Here is a 23,337-nt window from a genome sequence, read left to right on the forward strand (position 1 = left end):
TTGAGTATATAACAATACCCAAACATAGATCTTACCGTGGTATTCCGAGCATCATGGGTCATGATCGAGGCCTCATGATGGATAATATAAAGGTTTATAACAAAATCTTTACTCGACTGTATAATTTTGTACCTTTCTTCATTCAAACCCTAACACGGAGTCCAAACGATAAACAAAATAAATCTCGAGATCGAACCCACTGTCTTTAATTTTATTCTCAAACCTATTTTCTCTCACAAATTCTCTAAAGTGGAAATTTCAGGAAATATATTGGAAAAAGAAGCCGGATTTAGGACAGACCAAATGGTTTTGATCTCGAAATCAATTTACTGCTTCTTTGAACTCATTTTTTAGTTTTGGAAAGGGCCTGGGAAAGTTGCAAAAATGAATGTGTATACCTTTTGTCTGATATCACTGAAAATTTCAACTCTCGTTACGTAATTTTTTTTAAATTTTGGTTTAAAACGGGATTTTTCCGAGGTTAAAGAAGTCTGAAATAAACAACCTTTCGAGTAATTTGACTGCCCTTCATCACGTCCCTTCAAAATCGCTGCCGGCTGTCATTCTTTTTGACTATGATACAAATGTTTACTTCCCTTTCGATGAAAACGCACGCTTTAAAAAGGAAGCCGCATGGACAAAGCATTCTTACACATGCAATACCTTTGTCTGCCTTCGGCTTCTCATCTTCGGTGTTCCCTGGTGTTGGTGACACTCTTATGTCCGAGGACGGGCTGGAATTGGAATTATGCAAGGTTGAACTTTGTTCATAAACACTTGGATCCCCTTTGGTGCGCAGCATCACCACAACCTGAGAAGGAAACAGAATCATTGACCCCGACAAATGTGATTTTATCTACTGATATTCTGATCCTTTTTTCTGGGATGTATGGTAAAAGTGAAGATCCTCTCTTCCTTTTGACTGAACTACAGCGTGGGTAAAACATAAAATATATTATAAAATTTAAATGCATTACTACTGTAGCAAGGTATTGAACTACCAAATTTTTTTCCTGATTTCATTTTCATTTTATTTATTTCACCACACACGTTATAAAAACAAACTACGACCGGAAGAAAAAAGATTACAGAGAAAGTGGCGAGGAAGCCTCAGGAGAAACTTGGCTAAGGGCTTATAAAATAACTGAAGGCTTCCTTGTTGCAGTAGTGCTGTTTCGTCAGACGTTTAGACACTTTCGGACGGTTGATACAATTAGAGTTGAAACAATCACATTAACGAATAAACGGAAAACGATCAACAGACATTTGAAAAAAAAAAAAGTGATTACCTTGGGCACAAAGATGAGACACTGAGTGATGGTAGTGCAGAAGATGCACATGACGGCATTCAGCGTGTACACCACGGTGCTGTGACTCTTCAACAAGCTCAACAGGGGGATGACTTAGGCGCAGGGTATGAAAACATTATACACTGCAAACCCGATCAGCTTAGAATCATTCAGCGCTGGGATGTGAACTTTACGGGTTTCCCATGCTAGGTAGGTGCAGAACAGCAGAAGAAATCCTTTGTAGCCGTACACCAGTCCGGTCCAGATGTTCTCGTAGTTAGAAGTGCAGTAGGTCTGGTACGGGTATACTGCCACGTCGGCCAGTGGGTTAATCTGAAAGGATGATGCTCAGATCGTTTGGTAAAGCAGTGTCAGTCCAAAGGAATAGATAATTTTATTTTATTTATTTATTTTGTCATTGTAGCATTTTAGAAATGAAAGAATGAATAAAATTCTACAAACGAATTCCGTATTACAACACGAAACCTGAAGAAGTTACTTTTTAGCCTTGTTCTGCCGATTATTTTTTAGCGCCTTCCATGATCCGTGTTTTATGAAGCTAATTTTTGTGATTTTAAGGCTCCATACTTAGCAAAAAATTAAATAGTCTTTAGTTTTGTCGGGGGGAAAAGGTTTCGGGAAGCACTGAGCTGTAAGCTATGGCAGTTTAAGCTTAAATTGTTTCTATAATTAAAACCGAACAACCTAAGATTTTAATACATTATACGACGTGAACTATGAGGTCAAGATTTCTTAAATAAAACCATCTGGTGAAAATAATTTTATTTGCATGTTAATGAGAAAGGCTTTACACTAGGCCTCGTTTTCATAACGAGGCGGAAGTTGAAAGCAACTCGGAAAGAGTGGGACGACCTGCACCGTTTGCAACATTTTACATGGTTGGTTGAGAGAACAAAAGAACGAACAACGAAACAATGTTGCAAGCCCCAAAAAGCAATGCAGCTGCAGGTTATAACGGTCTAGTGAAATTAGAGCTTTTGAGGGATGCAGGTCTACTAAAATAGCAAACTCTCCGAAAAGCACTCACCTCTGTAGGAAATTTTCTAACAGAGATGTAAACTGGGTCCACCACTTGCCAAGTTAACAGAAGGCATGTGTCAATAAACAACAGGAAAAGAACAACCATAATCAACTGGTAATCTCGAATAACCTGAAGAACAGCCAAAACAAAACATTTTGATTATCTTCTTAACTAGACGGAACTGAAAGGAAAGGCAAATTAACCGTGAACGTATCTTCCTGACAATTGTGTTTTCTTAGCAGCGCTTGATTTCCATGTATTTTTGGCAAAAACAACCCATGAAATCATAATTTTACATGCAAATATAATTGCATTCCGAAATCAGTTTTATACTCACCGTTCGATGCGTTTTGTTCAAGAAGATGCGATGTACTCTCCAGGTTTTTGAAAACAGTGCTCCAAATGCCATTGTGAATCCAAATGAAGCGGTCCAGGCACTTGCCTGAAATGAATAATTACGTTATAATGATCTCTGGTGAGGGCTTAACACTCGAATCATCAAGTCTGTCTAATGTGATCTTATGGAGCGCGAGGCAGAAGGTTAGACACGTCGGCCTATATATATATATCTAGACAAGACTAAAGGCATGCGTCTGAGAGATCGTGAATTATCTGCCGATTTTAGAGCGAATTGAGCACGTTTACCTTCAGTCACTTGAATTCATAGACACGAGGTATTGGTCTTGACGAAATTTGAAATTGCTGCCCTACCCCCAAACCCACGACTCTGTAATTTTCCTTTAATAATGTCGTCCAAGTCATCCTTCCACTTAACGCATGTTCATAACAAAGTTTGTATGCGCAATTTCACTCTGGTAATTCGATCAAGAATTCCTTTCAAATAATCAACAGTCGGCTAAAACGAAGATCTGTGGACAATTGGTAAATCAGGGAAGACGGAGGTGTATAAATGGGTACCGGCTTGCCTAGTTCTTGCACCGCTTTCTCCCAGGCCCTCACGATCAACGGATTGACCGAGATGTAAAGATAGAGAGAGGCCTACCCCGCGACATAATGCTAGGGATAACCCTTCGACGCACTAGCATCTCATCTAGGTGGGGGCAGGGAGGAAGGAGGAGGAGGAATGGGAGTATTAATACTCTTAGTTGGTCTATGTTGCAGGGGGCCACTTATGCCCGTTAAGTGCAACCTTACCTACCTTTACCTATTACGCAGACCTAGTAGCACATAACAAATAAGAAAATGTTTGTCGCGGAAAAGTCGACGTCTATCAATTAGGATATCATACCTGGCATAATTTCGCGTTCACTTTCCCGGAGACATTTTCTCCGTCAATACCGATCAAAATTCCAGATATGTAAATTAAAACGCAGCCGAGGATAATGACGTTGTTCAAATTCGGGCTGGACATCCGGATGTACCTGAGGAGAAAGTCAAACATGTACATGGTTAGCACCGAAGGCCAAGCACAATTACCTGATTATAGGATAGTACACATAGTACTCCAAGGCCAATTTTTCACTATTATGCTCATGCTGGGTGCTAATTTTTTTAGGTCCAAGGGACAACAACAAGTTTATTACTTGAGGTACAAGAAAGCTAGGAGAACAATGTTTGTTTTCTATATGTGAAAGGGGTCCCATTTCGATAAAGGTGGAGCCCCCCGTATGAAACTTTTAATGAGAAGACTTGTAAAGCGCCATGAGACTAAGTGATATGTGGGGTATATAAATATATTACCATTACTACTACCATTACCATTACCAAACCCCCTTCCCCCTGGGAAGCAGTTCTAATGTCACTGAAGACTGCTTTACAGAAACTTTGGCGAGGGAAGAAGACACGGCCTATTGGGGGATCTGGGAGCACGCTATTCTGTTACTGTTAACAATTTTTACCTGACGTTTCGGCAGGAAAAGTTGAAAAAGAAGAATCCTCCAGCCAGAATAATGCCCACAGCAAACAGGGAATCCATGGTGTATACGACACCCTTGGGGAGGTAACGCGGAAGAGAGATTTTTTTGTTGGAACACTTTGGAACCTTGTTACCTTGAAACGATAAAGCAATAAATTTTTCGTGACAGGTGTGAGTGTAAAAGTAATGGCAACGAACAGGCCTTATTTATAGCGCTTTTCAACTGAGTGTGAGAATGAACCACTGATAACTCGAAGCAAGTGCACGGAGTGGAATGGCGTCAAGCGCGGGAAAACGCGTGTGGGCGAGTCACAATTGGACGGTATTGTTTTTAGTTCTGACTGGTTGAGAATGAAACAAAACCAACACGTACAGATTGACCTCGTGGAAAGTAGTTAGAGTTAGGACTGATCAGCTGAACGCGATTCAGTCTTTAATGAAAGGTTACCTAAAACTTTCGCAACGCTGAAAAACTGATCCCTTTTGTTTTCGGAGGTGCAAATTCGTCGTTAAAAGTACAAAAAAGAAAGTCAGCCGGCATTTTCGGAAAACCATTAGCATCTCGTAAATTCCGGTAAATTGATTCCCTTCCCTAAATTTTCGGCAATTTAAATTTTTTTAAAAAACCGAACAGCCTGTGTTAGCTTACAAATTTGCCATTTTTTAAAAGGCCACGAACTAGTCTTTTGTGGGAAGGCAGGAACAACAGTTGGACATTTCGCTTTAATGTTCTTGTTGCGTGCCCCTGACATTCATCTTCTGTTTGCCTGAATAACGAGTTTCTCAGTGTTAGCGCTGGAAATTACCAAATGGTATAACACTAGAAGTATACGTTTGTGGAGTGTAGAGATGGCGCAGTGGTAAGAGCACTCGCCTCCCACCAATGTGGCCCGGGTTCGATTCCCGGACTCGGCATCATATGTGGGTTGAGTTTGTTGTTGGTTCTCGTCTTCGCTCCGAGAGGTTTTTTCCGGGTACTCCGGCTTTTCCCTCTACTAAAAAAACCAACACTTCTAAATTCCAATTCGATTTGGAAAGTGTCCCCAATTAGTGCTCTGTGCTAAAGACATCGACACTTAAATAAAGTGATTTATTTATTAACCACAAGGATTTTACCTTCCCATAATGCTGTCTCTCCTTTTGAAACCATGATAATTTTTTTCGTCATGCAATATCTTCCTATGCGTCTGTAATTGTCACCTGTGATGTAAATTACATTTAGCTTTAGGGAGCTTGCTGTGATTTTGTTCAGCTTGAAGACTTTCAATTTTTGTCAATCAACAATTCTGTTGTCTTGAAGATTGTTCTTAACTGACTAACTTTTTTCTTGTTGGTTCTATTGAAGATTTACTCTCTTGTAGTAAGCAAATGCCCCATAAAAATTAAAACGCGAATTTTAAAGTTCGCGGCGATCACATATTGACCACATATATGATTCCCCTTAAATTTTATAACTTTAACCAAAAATTCTGAGTCCTGTTCTTAGCCCATAATCGTTTCCAATACTCGGATTTATTCTTGCTTTTGGAAGTCTCAGTTCCGTGACTCTTAACTGCATGAATTCAACCATTCATAAATTCTCGACTAGTTTTGGTTAATCAAAACCTCAACGGAACAAAGGCGTACAATTCCTATGTTCTTTTTCATATTTTATCCGTATTGACTGTTGCTGCGCTAGTTCTTTAAAATATGTTTTTGCCTCAGTTCTTGGTTAGCCATTAAACAGTAACAACTATGCAGTTAATTTTAGACGGCAAATAATGACTATTCTACAATCCCCTCCCCGAGAACATGGCTCCAATTCAAGAAAACGCCCCTTTCCTCACCTCCTTATGGGGAGTTGAAAAATGTAGGCAATGCCTTAGGTAGCCAGGTTAAATTTAGCGTGATTACCAGAAGGTATTTCATATTTCCTACATGCATTTAAAGACGGTGCCTACTAATATCGAAGCATTTTTGTGCGGTTTATGACTATGCAGGAAAGGCAGATCTTAGCAAGACCTATTAGAATCCAAAAAGAAAATTGGGGGGGAACCACGCATTTTTCAGAGATAATTAAGCAACAATATCTCTAAGAAGCGCCAAAATATAAAGTTATGTATGGGATTTTTTCCTAAATTGAAGCTTAATTTTCTCTGAAAATGCATGGTTGCCCCCAATTTTCTTTTGAGATACCAAAGGCATTTGGTAAGTTCTGCTTTCTCCGTATAATTTTAAACCGCGCAAAAATATTCCTGTATTAGTAGGCACCACCCATAGGAAACCCGAGTATCTCGCGATGCGCAGAACGTATGCGCAGTAACAATAGTAGGCACCGTCCTTAAAAAGACTTATTGGAGATTATTATTTTCCCCTGACCCCCCAGAGATCCGTGGATAACCATCTCTCCATTCAATATGTATATCTTGACACCGATCCACCTTCAAACGTCTTAGTTATTTGTCTTGAGTAGTTTCAGATGCCAACATTTATTCGGGTGCCACAAACGGCTTGATATTATTTTTGTTCAGCTTTCATCCACTGCTATTCTGACAAAGTTACTAATCACTGATGAATACCTTGAAGCTGATCAATGTTAAGCGTGCTGAGCCTGTCAGAGTTCTTGTAAAATCGCACCAAACCCTAAAGATTGAAAAAAAAAAACAAATTGAATTTTTGAACACATTAGCCACTGTAAAAAGACCACAGTCCTTCCTTTCCACCGTGACTCATCAAGACTGAACATTAAGAGAGATAGCATCCGCAATGTTTTACTCTTCGATTTAAATCAGGTATTATATGTACTAAATGCCGTCGTCGTTTTTCAAGATCTCTGATTTACAGTGTTTTTAGAGTCGAAATAAAAAAGAAAAAACGTTTCGGAGAGAAACAGTTAGGAAAAGTTATTTCAGTTTCTACTTACAGACATTCCTTGAAAAGAAACTTCCTTTGCATATTTCATAAACGTCTTCCTCATGGCAACGTTAGTGTAGTCAAAATCTGCGAGGGTCATATTCTTCGTTTCATTCTGTTGTTTGAGAGCCGAGATGGAGCGATTCAGAGTTAGTGCTATGGTCCACACTGCGTCATAAGCGAAGGCGGCATGACGGCTGGGATATTTGTATGGGGACTTAGACAGCTCCATAATGTATTCATCATACAGCTCTTGGACGGTCTGAAAGAAGTCAGGAGAAAATAAAAATTCCGATATTGCTGTTATTGATCAGAGACAACGATGTGTTGGAACGGTTGCAAGTCAACCAAAACGATGACGCTCGCCCTAATTAACCTTAGCCTTAAAATTACCTCACTCTTAACGTGAACCCCAAAGCTGCAAACAAACAAACAGACAAACAAACAAACGAACAAACAAAGAGCAAGAAAAAATCTATTAAAAGTTTTGAATTTCGAACTGTATGTTAATTTTATTTACAGCTAATGCATGAGAAAATTACCCTCAAAGAGATGAGTTCTGAGAGCGAAAGGATACTTAGTTATTTAGCTAAACTGAACAGTTGACCTTAAAGTCAAAAGGTTGAAGCCCTAACCATAATACAGAACATTGCTACAGATAAACACTCCAATGATATCAATAGTTATACTGACCAATTAAAACCCAGGAATTTTTTACAAACCTTTCCCGCCACTGTTTGCTGTTTATTCGTACCAATCATCAAAGCTTCAGTACTCAAGTGATTTCCCAGTGCCTCACGCACTTCTTTTTCGGTGCAGTTGACATCTTTGTAAGTCCACCACTTCTCTCGGTAACCGCCAGCCATCAGGATCCAAACCACTTTAGAACCATAAAACCCTTTCCTGTATGACTAAACATTGGTGTATAAAAAAAGTGCGTGATTCCTCTGGGCATAGTTAACAAAAGGCAATGGTTATGAAACTTGACAAACTTCTTTGTTGTAATGCTTTTGTTAGCATTCCTGGCCTTAACCGTGCACAAACAACAATAGATTTTGAAACGTGTTGGAGCAACTGACCAAAAGAAACGTCCCTGTTAAGATATTCCACTGTAGTGTGAACGTTAAAAGAAAGGATTGTGCACGGTCGCGGCCCTTCCAAGATAAATTGCAGCGCCATTGTTGTCATGGCAAAGTTTCATAACCAGTCCCTCAGTTAACTATATGTTCTAAGTTGAACTTGTTGTTCTTTTTATTTTACAATACAAGGAAGCATTCCCTGATAGGCTATCTAAAAATCATTTTTCTATAGCCTATTTAAAAATCATTAATGTTTCCTTTCAAATGCACGCTGGTGCAATCCTTTTATCGATCCCCGAACTAATTTCAGATTTTGTTTCCGTTTAGGCAATAAAAATTCAACTGGTTCAATCTAAATTATTACCTGAGTCGACCGATTGGTTTAGATAGAACGAAATTTGTATCCACAAGAAAAGCACTCCTATAACTGATATATCAACAAGAGTAGCCTTACAAGGAACTATTATGGCGTAAATTACAGATTTAAGTACCCTCTTCCTTGAATGTTGGTACCTTATTTCTTTTTTTAACCTGTGAGTCCGATCTGTTCCCTTTCTACGTACCCGGTTCTGTACAGTGTTTGAACCCAGCAAGTCGTTACTAATTTTTCTTTAAAAACTAATATTGTAAAACTAATAATAGCATATACTCCCTCTGCCGAAAGCATTTGTAGATGCAAAATGCAAGACTATTTCTTTTTTTGTTTAAAAAAAGGTACGGTACTTTTGCTCTAATTCTGAGTGGCCAGAAGTCAAGCCCCTTATGTCCTTTACCAGGCGTGACCACTTCTACAGATACATGTATCAATATAGTAGCGTGTTGAATTGAAGTTAAACTGTTTTTTTTTTTTTTACATAAAATAATTAAAAAAATTAATTACAGTGCACATGACTCTTCTCGCAGCCTGTTCAGAGAAGATTCCAAAGATAATTCGCAGGTCTTTTTTCTGTTGAAAAAATGAGACGAAAATCAGTAATAACTTTGAACCTTGCTTAGCAACAAACACAAAGACAACAGTAGTTTGTTCAGACCTGCAAAGCTTCAATCTGTAACTCAGGATCCTTTTGGAAACTCTCGTAAACACTGACCACGACTCGTGCCTTTTCAAGCCTTTTCACCAAGTCATTTGAAAGCCCCTGGTAGGTGTCCATTCCCTCGCGTAACACAGCCACTCTTCCCCATTTGAACAATTTCACGAGCGCCACTCGTCCTCTGTTTTGGAAATGCTCTGGTGGAATGGTCCGCATGAATGTCGGGTAAAATCTACTGCACGACAGGGCTGGGTTCGCCGTTGCCATGGCAATCTTTAAAAAAATACAGTAATTACAGCACTGCACTTAAAAAATCAGTTTTCTAGAGTTATTTTTGGACCAAATTAGGGAATGAAATTAGTCAGTACATTCAACCTGATATCATTGTTCGATTACATTCAAAGTTTACTGACTTGTAATTCGTGTCCGCGGATTTACTGCTTTATCCTTTGATATGCTTTTGAGTATAGTTTGCATTTAAAACAGGAGGAACAATCTGTGACTTAATTGGAATTGAACAAGAGTTGAATTGAAACAAAAAACCGGCTGCGAGCTAGGATCATTATGATATTGGAAAATTAATGGACTTAAACCCACAACTGTAAGACGAAAGCCGTCGGTTTCGACTCACCTGTACCAAATTGTAGTAAGGACAAGCCTTGGCCAGCGGTTCTGCAGACTTGGAACATCCGGGTCCTAACATCATGATCTTCTTTTTCTCTTCACGAATAAACTCAACGAAGGCGTGGATGGCATCGTCATCACGGCACTGATTGTGAATTTAATTTATATAGAAAATATAAAAAGTTTATTTACAAGGGATTTTACACTATGAAATGAAAGGGAAACTAATACTTTTTTATGGCGATATAAAGTAGTCGCTTGTCTACCTACTGCCCTTAGTCAATAGAGCTTCCCTTTCCGGGTAACTGAGTAGCTGCGGACATAAAGATTTAGTCGAATTTTAGGGTGCGTTCAATTGACCCTATTCCGGAATAGGAATACATACAACGATGACAAGAAATCTCATGTGAGAGGTTTTTTGGAATTACTGAAGTACAAAACTATCATGTGTCAGCGAAATTTTGCAGAACTGCCATTCCAAATTTACTTGAAAAGAGAAATCTAACAGCTATTCCGCTTATTCTTATTCCGGAATACAGTCAATCGAACGCAACCTTAGGTTTATGTTCTTTTCTAGGGAGGGCCATGTTCCGGGATTTTTTTCCCGAGGGAAATAATTTTCTTTTTCCGATAGTCTCGATGAAAAAAAAAAAAAAAAAAAAAACTATTGCCTCTGGTCTAAGAACGTGAGTCGCTTAAAAGCCATAAAAATATATTTTTTTGGAGATTTTAAGGTGGAAGAGCATTTTACTGTTGGAAAAGACGAGGACATTAAGGAACTCGTTGAAAACAGTGTTGGAAAATGCAAAATTGCGCACTCAGTCAACATCCTATGCAATGGTCTCAGCGAAAGTAATTTAAGGGATAATCAGAGCTGGCAATAATCTTTATTTTGTTTCAAAAATAATTAACTTTTTTCACCAAATTGGAGGTAGATTCACTGCAACTGGGAATAAATAATTGTTTTAGAAAAAACAAACCAGTGGATAACCAACCCCAATTAGTCAATTTATTCCTGGCAAACTGGCGAAAAACCTGTATAACTCTACGAGAAATCGAGAGCAATGCCAGGAGGAGAATGGCAAACACCATGAGAAGTTTGAGTAGACAATCAGTGCACGCGAAAAGCACCTAAATTCGTTCCCAGGGTTTCTCCAAGGGTAAAGCTCTAAAAACGAGATTGAAAACGCTATAATTTCCGCAGAGAAGTATCCGAGGATTTATCCGCTCTAAATAACGGTTACTGTCACAGTATTCTTACCTTGACGTCTTTAATTTCTATTTCTAGTTCGTAGTCCGTTAGGGTTTCTGGACAGGCATTGACGTCTCTGATTGCCATGCGCACAATGGGTATCATGCCGGCAGAGTTTTCATCGCCTTCTTTGGTGTCGATATCGAACACCCCGCCGATGGTCAGCGGTACTTTTTTGGATGATACGTCGGCGAACAATATGAGCGATATAATAACAGTGAACATTCTGAAAATTAAAATCAATCAATCAATCAATCAATCAATCAATCAATCAATCAATCAATCAATCAATCAATCAATCAATCAAAAAATCAATCAAAAAATCAATCAATCAATCAATCAATCAATCAATCAATCAATCAAGAATATATAGTGTACTAGCATGCACGCTTCTCGTTCAGCACTGTACTATAAAATTAGGAGCCAATTCACTTTTTTCTGTTGTAAAACGGAGTCCACTTTCCGTTCAGTTGTTTTAAACATGACTGAAAGGCAAGCAGTAAATTACTGTAGACCTAAACAATTAACCGAGATGAACTAAATAAAGTCGGCTACCTCTTGTTAATGAGTACGAATTCTACAATAACTACGAATCTGCGTCTATTACCTTGATTTCGGTCCATCTGATCGATCACGGACAGAAACAAACATTATATTTTGCTATTCTAGAACCTGCATTTTTTGTCACGCCTTAAAAAAAATCTTAACGAACGTCCTGGAAGAACCCTTGTTTTATTAGTTTGTTTGACACGTAAGGTAATACAGGTAACGGCTATTATGTTCTGTTATTCGGCTATTGCTTCATGTAATTACTTTGAAATGGGCAAATAAAATTATCGATTGATTGATTGTTGCAAGTATTTTCTTGGAGCGGCCGATGGACTACTTGAAATACAAATGAAACCTTCAGATTGAAACCTTCCGAGAAATGTAGCGTGCTATGATCGTAAGGACAACTGGAAACATTTCTTTGAGTTAAGGCCTAGCAACCGCGACAACTGCTTTTTGTATTTTTTTTTATCTGATTGTAAAGTGCCGGGATCAGCTAGATCTGTCGAGGCCGGGAAACAACTCCAAACAATGCGCACATTGAAACATTGGAAAACGCAGCCGAAATCTTAATGAACCTGGAAAAGCCACTTGTTTACTTTTGTTTTGAACAGGAAACAGTTTTCAGCTTTTCTTGGCAGATTTTTGGCAACCAAAACTTCAGCTCGCTTACTTCGAAATTTCCCGAGCCAGAATAAAAAAAAGCGTATAATAAGCTGCCTCTTCCACAAGCGGGTGCGTTTTTAAAAAGGTTGCGAAGATATGCATCGCTTTTCGGTTTAAAAACCTAAAAAACAATAAGGAAATATGGCCTTGGCTCCCACGAGTCTCCTGTAGCGCAGTGGTAGAGCATCCGAACTAGTAATCGGAAGGTCTTAGGTTCGACTCCTGATAGGAGCACTAGCTCGGATTTTCTTTTTCAGGGTATGCCTGTATCACTGACTGAAAATAATTCATCTATCATTTGTGAAAAGTTTAAGTTTATCAATCTCAGAACCATTTGCATTCTTCTGCAGTTTGAGCCATCCGTAAGGTCAACAGTGCTATAATTTGGAACTAAATTATCACCATAATAGATTTATACCGCTTAATTTGACTTGGCTCAACAAGACCTCCAACGTTTTGTTAAACGGGACATAAAAGACTCTCTGATGAAATACTTTATTCTTACAGATCCATGCAAACCAGCCATCTCTCACTTATATCTCCGCGGAAAGGAACGACATAATATTCAAATCAAATCTTTTTAATAATGCGGCCACGAAAGAACTTTAACGAATCAAGGCCTTTCAGTTCAACTAAGAATGCTTTCTCCTTCTTTGGATATGAAGTTGCTCTATCTTTTCGCTGACTGGCGCTATTTCTTCTCCCATGATCATCTCTCTCGTGAACACGGTTTGCCGAGACTTGAGCGAAAAACAGATGCATCGCCTACGACTTAAGAACTTGACGATCAAGGCGTTTAGTGTAGGGAGCGAAAATTGGCTTACTCAAGACGGACACCATATAAACGCGGAACCTTTCTCTATCTTCAACAATAACGGAATTGGCTGTACCTATACATTTTCTGAAATTTTGAAAAGCTACGAATAAAAATTTAGTTTTGAATCACATAGAGCTGTATTAAAAACGAAGCCTTATGCTTTGATTGACTCATTAACTAATGTTCATAAATTGATCAAATTACTTTAGCCAAATAAAATAATATAAAATAAAAATATATAAAAAATATAATTAATTATATATAAATAAATAAATAACTAAAACTAAATATCCTATTTAGAAATTTAAGAACAAATTTTAGAAGAAATCCTTCCGTTTTATAACTTGATTCATTTCAACTGTTTCTTACTGTTTAACGAAGTTCTCTGAAACTGTAAAGTGCACTACTCTTGGCGAATCAAGGAAAATCTTACAACCGTTGAGTTCATGAGCATCACTGAAGAATTGGAGAGAAGAACCGGTCATTTTCTTTTCTTTTTTTTTTTAACGTTTAGAATGTATTACATAACTCACCTTGTTTGGGAGAAGTAGAAGATTGTTTGACCTGTCAAGAAAGTCTTCATTTACGTTTTAACTCCAAGAGATCATTTGCAGGTGTTTAAAATCGGAAGTCAATTAAGCAGCTATATTGTGCCAATTGAATGGATCATCTCATTTCGATTGATCTTTACTGGGGTGCTAACTTGCCGAATAGCATTTGTATGTTTTCTGAAAGTTTACGTAATACATCAACGATGAACGGAAGTGTTTCACCGGAGGCACCAAACACTTTGGGAGACTCAGATGAAAGTATACATGTAATTAAGAGAAATTACAAGAGTAATTCATGAGCAAACTAACAACGATTAAACCAAATGTTAGGCGTCGATTAATTCATTCACCTGCGCTGTGAAGCTTTCTACCTCTTGAAAATCATAGGCAGACACTTCGATAAAAATAGCAAACGGTTGGTCCAAAGAAAGAAGTTGCAGAGTAATTTCTTCAACTGAATTTCACCTGCTCCCTCCTCCCATCCAAAGGACACTGTTATGTTCGATAATCAGTCGTTGGACTGAAGAAGAACTTGATCAGCTTTAATTTGAACTTATCGTGAATTGTAGCTAGTTTTATTTGATCTGAAGGTACATCATTAGAATATTTTGACAATATAAATGTTTCAAAATGATGTTATATTTTTCAATTTTGCCACTCTCAATGATCTTAGCCTGGCCGAATTGTTGTCCAAATATGAAAATTAATAGTAGACTTTCCGTCTTATCTGTCAAGCGCTATCAATGTTGGTTTTCAGGCGTTTAAGTAGTTCTCATAAGTTCTCACTTTCAAAACAAATGAAAATATTGAAATTCTTAATTTTCTGAGTATCAGATTTTGGGTTCTAAACGTTTTAGGGCCTTTTCAAGTCACTCTAAAATTCCTCTTGAAAACAGTGCTTTCTTTCGGAAAATGAGGGTAATTTTTGTTTTATCTTTCCACTTATTTTGACTGAAAAAAAAAAAGATGAAGCAGAAATTTTTTTAGTTAAGTAATTAACAGCGAAAATAGCAGGTGTTTTGTTAACGATCAAGTGATTACCGCCTATTCATTCTTTTTTTATCCGAGGTGCTGAGAAGCATCTGAATGCTTGTTTTTCACTATTTTCTAAATTTTAGTTTGAGTTATCCTTTAAGGCTGGTTCACACGAGCAACGCAAACGCAAACGCAAATGCAAGCGCAAGCGCAAGCAAACATACGTGTGAACTACCACAACGTAAACGCAAACGCAAGCGCCAACGCAAGAAATGGAAAATTTTTCATTTCCTTGCGCTTGCATTTGCGCTTGCGTTTGCATTTCACACGTGTGAACCGGGGTAACGCAAACGCAAGCGCAAGCGCAAGATGAGCCACACTCGTTCCATGCCTCTGCGGTTTAAGGCCGCGGTGGACAGGATTCTTATCAGAATGTATTTATTTAAATAATATGCACGAAGTCAAACGACTAAAACCGACAAAAAGCGAAATATTCATGAAAATGTCTCTAAAAATATTCTGTTCTGCCTCAATAATCGCAAGTGGTTTATTTCGCGTAGCACGAACTTTTTGTGCATTACTAAAATAGGCCGTTTGAGCGCAGCAAGTTTCTTTGTCAGAAGTCTGCATTTGGTTTTTATAAACAACAGCAAACCTTAAAGGCTAAAAAACAACTATATAGATATACTGATTCAAAATGTAAGCTGTACGGTGACAAAAAATAAACATGTTAGAGTTTCAAAAAAATTAATTTCTTCTCCTCTCTGTCCGCTTCGGGAGATTGTGTACATCATGACAGGACACGATAAAAATGTATCAATTATGCGAACCAGAGAAATTTGCGACGAAATGTAAATCCAGCAATATTCATGCACGTGTCTTTCGTTCGAAAATGGTGAGGTCGGCGAGAGGGAGGCAATATCGAAAGAGTGGTAGACTGCGTAAACAGGGTGCGAAGAAAACGTCCACAGCACTGGCGCTGAGACGAGTGCAAGACAAATTACTTGCGCAACGTGAAGGATCGACTAGTGAAACTGGCAAGTCCAGTTCAAAGAAGAAGAAATCAATTCCAGCGCTAAATTTAAAAGGCAACCGAATAGTTAATATTGGCCACTTTGGAAGATCGCTTCAAGGGGTAATTGATCATGCCTCAGTTTGTCCTTGTAAGGGTACTCCTCGTTTGGAGCAGGAAATTGAACGGAAAGGCTTAGCTTGTGTAATCCAATTCAAATGCAGTGGATGTGGAATGTCGCTCGCAGTGGAAGCGCAACCCAAGTCAAAAGGGCCAGGTGGACAGATGCGACACAGCATAAACGTTGCCGCCGTGTGGGGGTTTATGGCAACTGGTGGTGGACATGCTAATATGAACGAGATCCTGTCTGTTCTGGACATTCCGTCACCAGATAAGAAAACCTTTCTGAAGATAGAAGAACAAATCGGAAGCTTATGGAAACAAGCGATAACTGCCGACCTGATCGAATCTGGAAAAGAAGAAAAACGGCTGGCAATGGCGGCAGGTAACATGGATGAAGGAGTACCAGCCATCAACGTCATCGCCGATGGAGGGTGGTCGATGAGAAGTCACCAGCATCGCTACTCTGCCAATTCGGGCGTGGCAGTTATTATAGGAGAGCGTACAAAGAAGTTACTATATCTGGGGGTACGGAACAAATATTGTAGCATTTGTGCCATTGCAGACAACAAGAAATCGCAACCGCAACCTCACAAATGTTACAAAAACTGGGAACATTCATCTTCGTCTATGGAAAAGGATATCATCGTAGAGGGATTCAAACAAAGTGAAAACATGCATGGTCTACGCTACACTGGGCTCATCGCTGACGGAGATAGCAGTGTACATAGGTCCATTATCGATAGTGTCCCGATATATGGCAGGCGTGTTAAAAAGATCGAGTGTGCGAATCACGCTGTAAGATGTTACCGAAAGTCTTTGCACGACTTAGTTGAGTCACATTCTGAGTGGAAAGGAAGAAATGGCCTGTCAAAAATGAAAATTAAGAAAATTGCCGCTGGTGCAAGAGCCGCTATACGGATGCATTCAGCTACCGGAAATGCGGATGCCTTACGGCGAGATCTAAGAAACGGGCCATACCATGTGTTTGGTGATCACAGAAACTGCAGCGTTGCATTTTGTAAAGTCAAGCAGGCTTCAGTTGCTGGGGACTGTGACGTACTTTCAACAAGAATTGCCAGCGAACAACAAGAAACCGACGTCACCAGTGCTATTTCAGGTCAACGTTTTGACGGAATGACGGGACAGGAGGGGAGAAACGACGATCTGCCTACATTGTATGAAATCGCTGATCAGATTGATGGATTGGCCAACGATGACATCAACGAAGAGGATGAAGAAAATGCACGTCTGGGAGGTCAGTACCTTATCGACAAGCTACCTACGGGGCTTATGAATGAAGTTCTGAAGAAAGGAGATCGTATAGTCAGTCTCGCAGCACAACTTGTGACAAACAAAACAAGCAACATGGCTGAGACATACATGTCTATAAGCGCAAAATTTAACGGTGGGAAACAAGTCAATCGGATACAACGAGGATCATTTGAGAACAGGAACGGTTTTTATTTTCTAATTTATAGCAGAGCATATACTATTAAGTTAAATATCTCAATAACATCTGTTACATACAATGCAAAAAACGACGCGTGAGCCTACCATACTTGTCGTCCGTAGTACATTAGCCAGATACCATACCCTGTTAACTAATCAAAAATCAAGATATGTAGTATACCAGGCATATTTTCAACGGTAAGTATATTTTCCGTTTTGTGACATAACGCGTCCTCTGATTGTTCGTGTAGCTCTTTTATGAGTATATTTCGGTTATCTACTATATATTTAAAAAGTTTACGGAGTAGTTGGGTGAATTTTAAAGGAGCCTTGCAATCACGTGAATGTGTGAATCTCTGCCTTAAAGTACGTATTCCCGAGAAAATACATATCAGAATACTTTCTTGTGTCCAGTATCGCAAGCTATTTTCTGTTTGCAGAGTTAGCCTAACATTAAGCGTTTTCGTATTTGCACAGATGTTACGGAGCGGGCCTTTGTTATCAGCACGGAGCCGGTTGGCATTCCGAGGTATGGGAGCGGAGCAACTGCCAGAAAGCAGGTCCGGTGTTGGAGGCATATTGCGACAGCGTCGAAAAGACAAGAGCAAAAGATCAAAAACGACAGGCCTCTGAACATTACAAGGAAATTCGTAGGAAATCGAAAGTAACACAGTCAACTACGGGCCCTTCAAATGATTATGGACTCAACGCGTCACATGAGGATATTGATCCCAACGAACTTCATAAACTGTGCGAAGAGAACTCAAAACGAGCGAACTTGTCCCCGGAGGAAATAATAAGAATGGAGCTTCAAACGAGGGGTCAAAGTAATTGTCCACTGTGGCACCAACTACGAAAACAGCGTCTAACCGCATCAAGATTTGGAGAAATCTGTAAACGGAGGAAATCAACACCGTGCGCAAGGCTGGTGGTGGAAATACTTTATCCTCGGCCAATCTCAAGCGAGTCTTTACGATGGGGAACAGAAAACGAAAAAATAGCCTTAGAAGAGTATTGCAAAGAATCTGGGAATTCGGTTCAACAAGCCGGGTTATTTATTTGTAGTGAGCATGGATACCTTGCTGCTTCTCCCGACGGAATTGTTGTATTGAAGGGGAGCCCCTCCCGCAATGGCCTTGTGGAAGTTAAATGTCCGTATTCAGCTACACGTAAGACAGGCAAAGCATACACTCCAATGGAGGCAGCAAAGAAGATTAAGAATTTCCCCCTGGAAGTAAAGCCGAATGGGCAATTGGCGCTCAAGAAGAATCACAATCATTTTTACCAAGTTCAGGGACAATTGCACATTACAGGCTACAAATGGTGTGATTATGTAGTCTGGACACCATCTGGACTTCATGTGGAACGAATCGAATATGATGCAGCATTTTGGGAGAGAAAGATGTTCCCAAATCTCAAGTGGTTCTATTTTAATTGTCTGCTTCCCGAGACGGCATCACCCCGACACCCGCAGGGCTTACCAATTAGAGAGCCTAGCACCGTGACGACAGAAGCAAGGAAAAGAAAAGCTAGAGACAACGGTGGTACCGCAAACAACAAGAGGGCAAAGATCTAGGCTTGACTGTAGTATTATGTATTGTTTCTATCTTCGTTTAGATTTGTATTATGTCCGGCGATGGTCACCGTGTAATATAAGAGTTTTTCTAACAGAGATTTGTGTTTCTCGTTTTTTTTTCAAGTTTCTTTATCTAGTGCGAAAAAAGAACAATGCTTGCAAAATATAACTAATTATTGTATAACGTTTAAAATCTTACTGATTAAGTTACTTTTTTACAGGTTTGTAAATTGAAATAATTGTGAAATTTTCGATGGACGAAGACCAATTAACAATCAATAACAAAAACTATGTAACTACCTGTACATGTGCATGTCGGCGAGCACTTTTGACATGCACGTACGATAGGTTGAAATATCGTTGCCATTATTTGACACAAAAATGAGTTTTTGTAATTACCACTGGTAGTAATAAAATTGAGCTGATCAAAAAATCCTTACTGCATGTCGCCAGCTACTACTTGCAAAACGCCGCAAGGCCGTGCGTTTTAATATATATGCAGTGAATTTCAAAGTATTGTTGATTTCTGCGTGCACTTATCTATGGCCTGTGCAGTAAGATTTTACCAAAATTACCATAATCCAGGTTTGAATTAATCAGCTCCCTCGTGTTTGCTCGGAAAGCCTTCGGAAGCGTAAAAACAAGCACTTTTGTGTCCAAGAATATAGCGCGGACAGACAATTTCACGAGTTGACACTGCAAGATGATAAACTAGGCATATTGTAGATTGTCATATCATGGGCCGAATTTTAAAATAAGCCTTAGAAGGTAAGATTGAAGCCTTTGAATTTTAGCATGATAGATTTTGCGCCTTTAAGGGCAAATATTTCTTAAGAAGCTTGAAGTTAAAAAATCCGGCTATGATATGACACAATAGATGTTGTAATAGATCACTCAGTGGTAAAATCAAATTTCTCTGCGTCTTCGTGGAGGAGAAAACCTGGACACAAAATCACGTTTTTAACAAATTTAATTTAAGTCACTTTCTGTATTGCCCTAAGACGCCATCTACACATTATAAAACGATCATAGTGCACTTTGATCATTCTCCAATACGTCTGCTAAGTTTTGGCGAAATCGGCTTTGAACTGCTCGTGATTTTAGGATTTTAAAAGTGGTACTCCTGCCAATATTTTGCCTAATGAATATATTCATGGTCAACGTATCCACCGCGGCCTTAAGTTATAACCAAGATGGCGTCCTTATGTGAAAAAAAACTAGCAGAGAGTGTCAGAAAATATCCTGTGCTTTAAGAAAATAGTGGCAGCGGATTCAAAGAAAAAAAAAAAACAAGAAGCAACTTGCATGGAGTGATGTAGTAAGAGAAGTGGGGCTAGAAAACGGTATGCCTTTGCATTTGGCGCCTTGACCTTAACAGACGACGGTCAAGAACGAGAAAGAAAAACAATCCTAAAACATCGCCTTCGTCCGCCATCTTTTATCTCGTTCCCAGAGTTCTCGCTTCCCGACTACTGTTCTAGGGTAACGCAGACTCTGGGAACAAGATTGCCGCCATCTTAAGGTACTGAAATGCGCGTGCGTATCTCATTCTGCTTGCGTTTGCGTTCGACGTGTGAACGTCTCTTGCGCTTGCGCTTGCGTTTGCGTTGCTCGTGTGAACCAGCCTTTAAAGTTTCAGGGTCTTTGACACTCTCAAATTTCAGAAATTTCCCTTATCGCAAAAGGGTGCGGCCTCCTTGTGTGAGTAACTTACATTTTACTTTTTTCCAGATATTTTAAACAAAAACAGAAATATAATTAATTTAGTTATCTCAATTGAATTCAAGTCATTAAAAGTACAATTTACAGGAAATAAAGTAGCTGCTTGTTCAGTGTTGATAAAGTGATTGCAATCATTTTATTTTCCGTATCGCATTCAGTCAGTGCCTTATTATTGGACATCGGTCTTGGTTAATAATTGAATTGACTATATTTTCAACTCAACTTCTATTCCCGCCAAATAACTTTCAATCCAAACCCACCAATTCCTTTTTCTCCTTTTTATTCATCATCTTTTCTACACTCATCCAATTCATTCACTATCGCGTAAATTTCACTTCTGTATACAGACGTAAATTTAGCTGGCTTTGCTGTAATGTAAATGTTTACGTCTACGCATTCATATCTCGTTTCTCATTTTGTTTACGTACGCATGTAAAATTTTTTATGCGACAGTTGAAATCCATCTTAATACTCAGTATTAGCTAATGGACTGTCAGAGTAATTCTTTATATCTGCTAGCTTAGTATTGAAAGCTGTTTTATTGTGAAACCCACCCATTTTGAAACGCAATTTTCCCTCAAATAATACTATTAAGCCCCGAAAAAATTCCCTCGAATGAATATAAACCTGAGGCTTATTTGCAGAATGATTGAAAACTAATTTTCGTAATAAAAATTTTGCACTTATAGTCTCGCTTTCATAATAAGGTTCAAAGCAAGTCGGAAATGGCCTTTTATCTGATTTTGTAAAAAAAAAAAAAAAAAAAAAAAAAAAAAATTCTCGTTATTATGCAACGCTGCCGGTCCATGATTGCTGTATAAATTTAGTAAAAGACACCCGCCGGTTATAATGACACATTAGAATTGCAAATACAGTTTAAAAGCCGAAGACCCAATTTTTTTTTTACATTCGCGCGTAGGCGGAGACAGTTTAATTTTAACCTTCAAACAGCAAGGAAAGCCTTTAACAGCCCGAGAAAAATAAATATACGCTGTCGACATACAATAGTTCGAACTTCAGAAACTTCACAGCAGAAAGAATAAAAAATTAAATAAAAAGCACAAAACTGAGCGTATTTATCAGCACATGACTGCGTTTGTTATAATGATTATATTGCCTATGCTGAGTTCATACTGTCACGTTATAACATTTATTTACTGATCTTTGCAAAATATCAATATTTCCGATAAACACGGATATTATTTCGTTTATGTGTTGTCAAACTCTTCATGAAAATGAATGATCGTTTATGTAACAGGTGCCTTTTCAGACCGCGTCTCGAAAATTCGAAGATACTGCACGTAAAAGTCATAAAATTTAATTTAATTCTGCTAATAGTGTGCCAGTTTTTATTGCTTTTAAAATGCGGATTTGCGAAAGGGGAACTGTTTTTCGCTAATCATTTCACATTATTTTAGTTTCAAGGAAATTTTCTGAAAAACAATTCCAAATCATACCGGCAGTTCCAACGCCTTGAAAATATTTTCGGAAATGGACAGATGCAGGTGTCATTTTTGTCAACTGCAGATTAAATAATAAACTGAATTGTCTCTGCTATGTCCGATAACTTTCGTCTTCTCTGAAATATAAATATATATATTTTTTAAATTCGTGGGGTGTTTGAGAAAAACAGGAAGAAATAAAAGAAATAGCATTACTTGATTTAAATTATTAATGCTAGGCAAGTTGCTGTGTATTTTATCGGATAATTGTTTGATGTCTCCCAGTTAGCCGATCGTACTCGTAATTCGATTACTTTTCCCGCTCACTTCTTAGTGCATGTAATAATGATCTGGAAGATTCCCAAAATTCGATTTGAATTGAAACCGTTCTTTTCTTTCTTTTGAACACATTTTGCTTGAATGTCCCATTTAGTTGTTTGATGCATTTTAGGAAATTGAAATTGACATTGAGAAGGAAAACTAAATGGCCGCCGACACGAAAGGCAAAAATGGTACGGACCCTTCAGAAAAAGTGATGCGGTACCGCTAGTCTTTGTAAAGAAATAACCGTGAAGTTCTCTGTCCATACGTACATATGGATACAGAACAGCACGGGCATTTCTGTACAAAAATTGTCTGCACCGTACACTTTTCCATAAGTCCGCCCATTTTTTTGCCTATCGTGTCCCAGCCTTCAAACTTTCATTGCTAGCTTTCATGAACGTGAAATTTCAACGCAGAGTAATTTTTCGCTATCAAGAAATTAAAATGAATTCCAAGAAAAACACACACTGGAAGGCAGGATCGACTTACCTACTTTGATTGCATTTAAGAAGACAACACACTTTCCGTTTACCCGGCTTGAAAAATGGGAAGTTCTAATGTTGGATAATTTGTTTTATACACGGTGCTTGCAGGTGTGATGTTTAAGCGGTAAAAAGAGAAACAATTGAAAACAAAGTAGATGCAATTAAATGTATGTAAAATCAGATATGTGAACTGCGGAGATCAATAGATGAAAGTTCGACGCAGCGATGACACAAGTTAAGCAGTTGTGAAAAGAAAACCTAAAAAAGTAAATGAAGAAAAAATAATGCTTGCACTGAATTCAACCCTTGCGATACGCGTGCAGTGCTCTACCAACTGAGCTACAAAGCAAACTGGAAGCCGTGACTCTCTAAGTTCGTCAGCAATACGTCCGTCAGATTAGATAAATGGGCGAAATAAAATATATGAAAAATCAGAAAATTACCATGAGCTATAGCCAATCTTCACCAGTAGAGAGATCATTCATTGTCTAAAACCTAAAAGAAAAGAAAACAAACCTTCGCTGGTCAACGAGCGATGTGCTGCTTATGCATTCAAATGTG

The 23,337-nt window shown here is 38.6% G+C and overlaps 2 protein-coding genes across 2 annotated transcripts in view; both read right to left on the reverse strand.

Moving 5' to 3' along the window:
- Positions 1-643: 643 nt before the first annotated feature.
- On the reverse strand, positions 644-22,997 carry LOC146464689 (gamma-aminobutyric acid type B receptor subunit 2-like). Its single transcript, XM_085129143.1, has 15 exons — positions 22,781-22,997; positions 11,095-11,311; positions 9,841-9,978; positions 9,210-9,482; positions 9,059-9,124; positions 7,822-8,010; positions 7,110-7,361; positions 6,766-6,829; positions 5,324-5,407; positions 4,191-4,341; positions 3,581-3,713; positions 2,669-2,773; positions 2,338-2,460; positions 1,290-1,622; positions 644-811 (listed from the first exon to the last, which is right to left on the reverse strand). The coding sequence occupies exons 2-14, from the start codon at positions 11,308-11,310 to the stop codon at positions 1,404-1,406; spliced, it is 2,013 nt and encodes a 670-aa protein (XP_084985269.1). The 5' UTR covers position 11,311; positions 22,781-22,997; the 3' UTR covers positions 644-811; positions 1,290-1,403.
- Positions 10,834-23,337, reverse strand: part of LOC146464690 (uncharacterized) — a 156,547-nt gene continuing 144,043 nt past the window's right edge. The window contains exon 2 of the mRNA XM_085129138.1: positions 10,834-10,856. The gene's annotated coding sequence lies outside the window, so the exon portion shown is untranslated. The remainder of the gene's footprint in view (positions 10,857-23,337) is intronic.

The sequence above is a fragment of the Pavona decussata genome, unplaced genomic scaffold (assembly GCF_977016875.1).
Source record: "Pavona decussata unplaced genomic scaffold, jaPavDecu1.1 SCAFFOLD_161, whole genome shotgun sequence".
Lineage (NCBI taxonomy): Eukaryota > Metazoa > Cnidaria > Anthozoa > Scleractinia > Agariciidae > Pavona > Pavona decussata.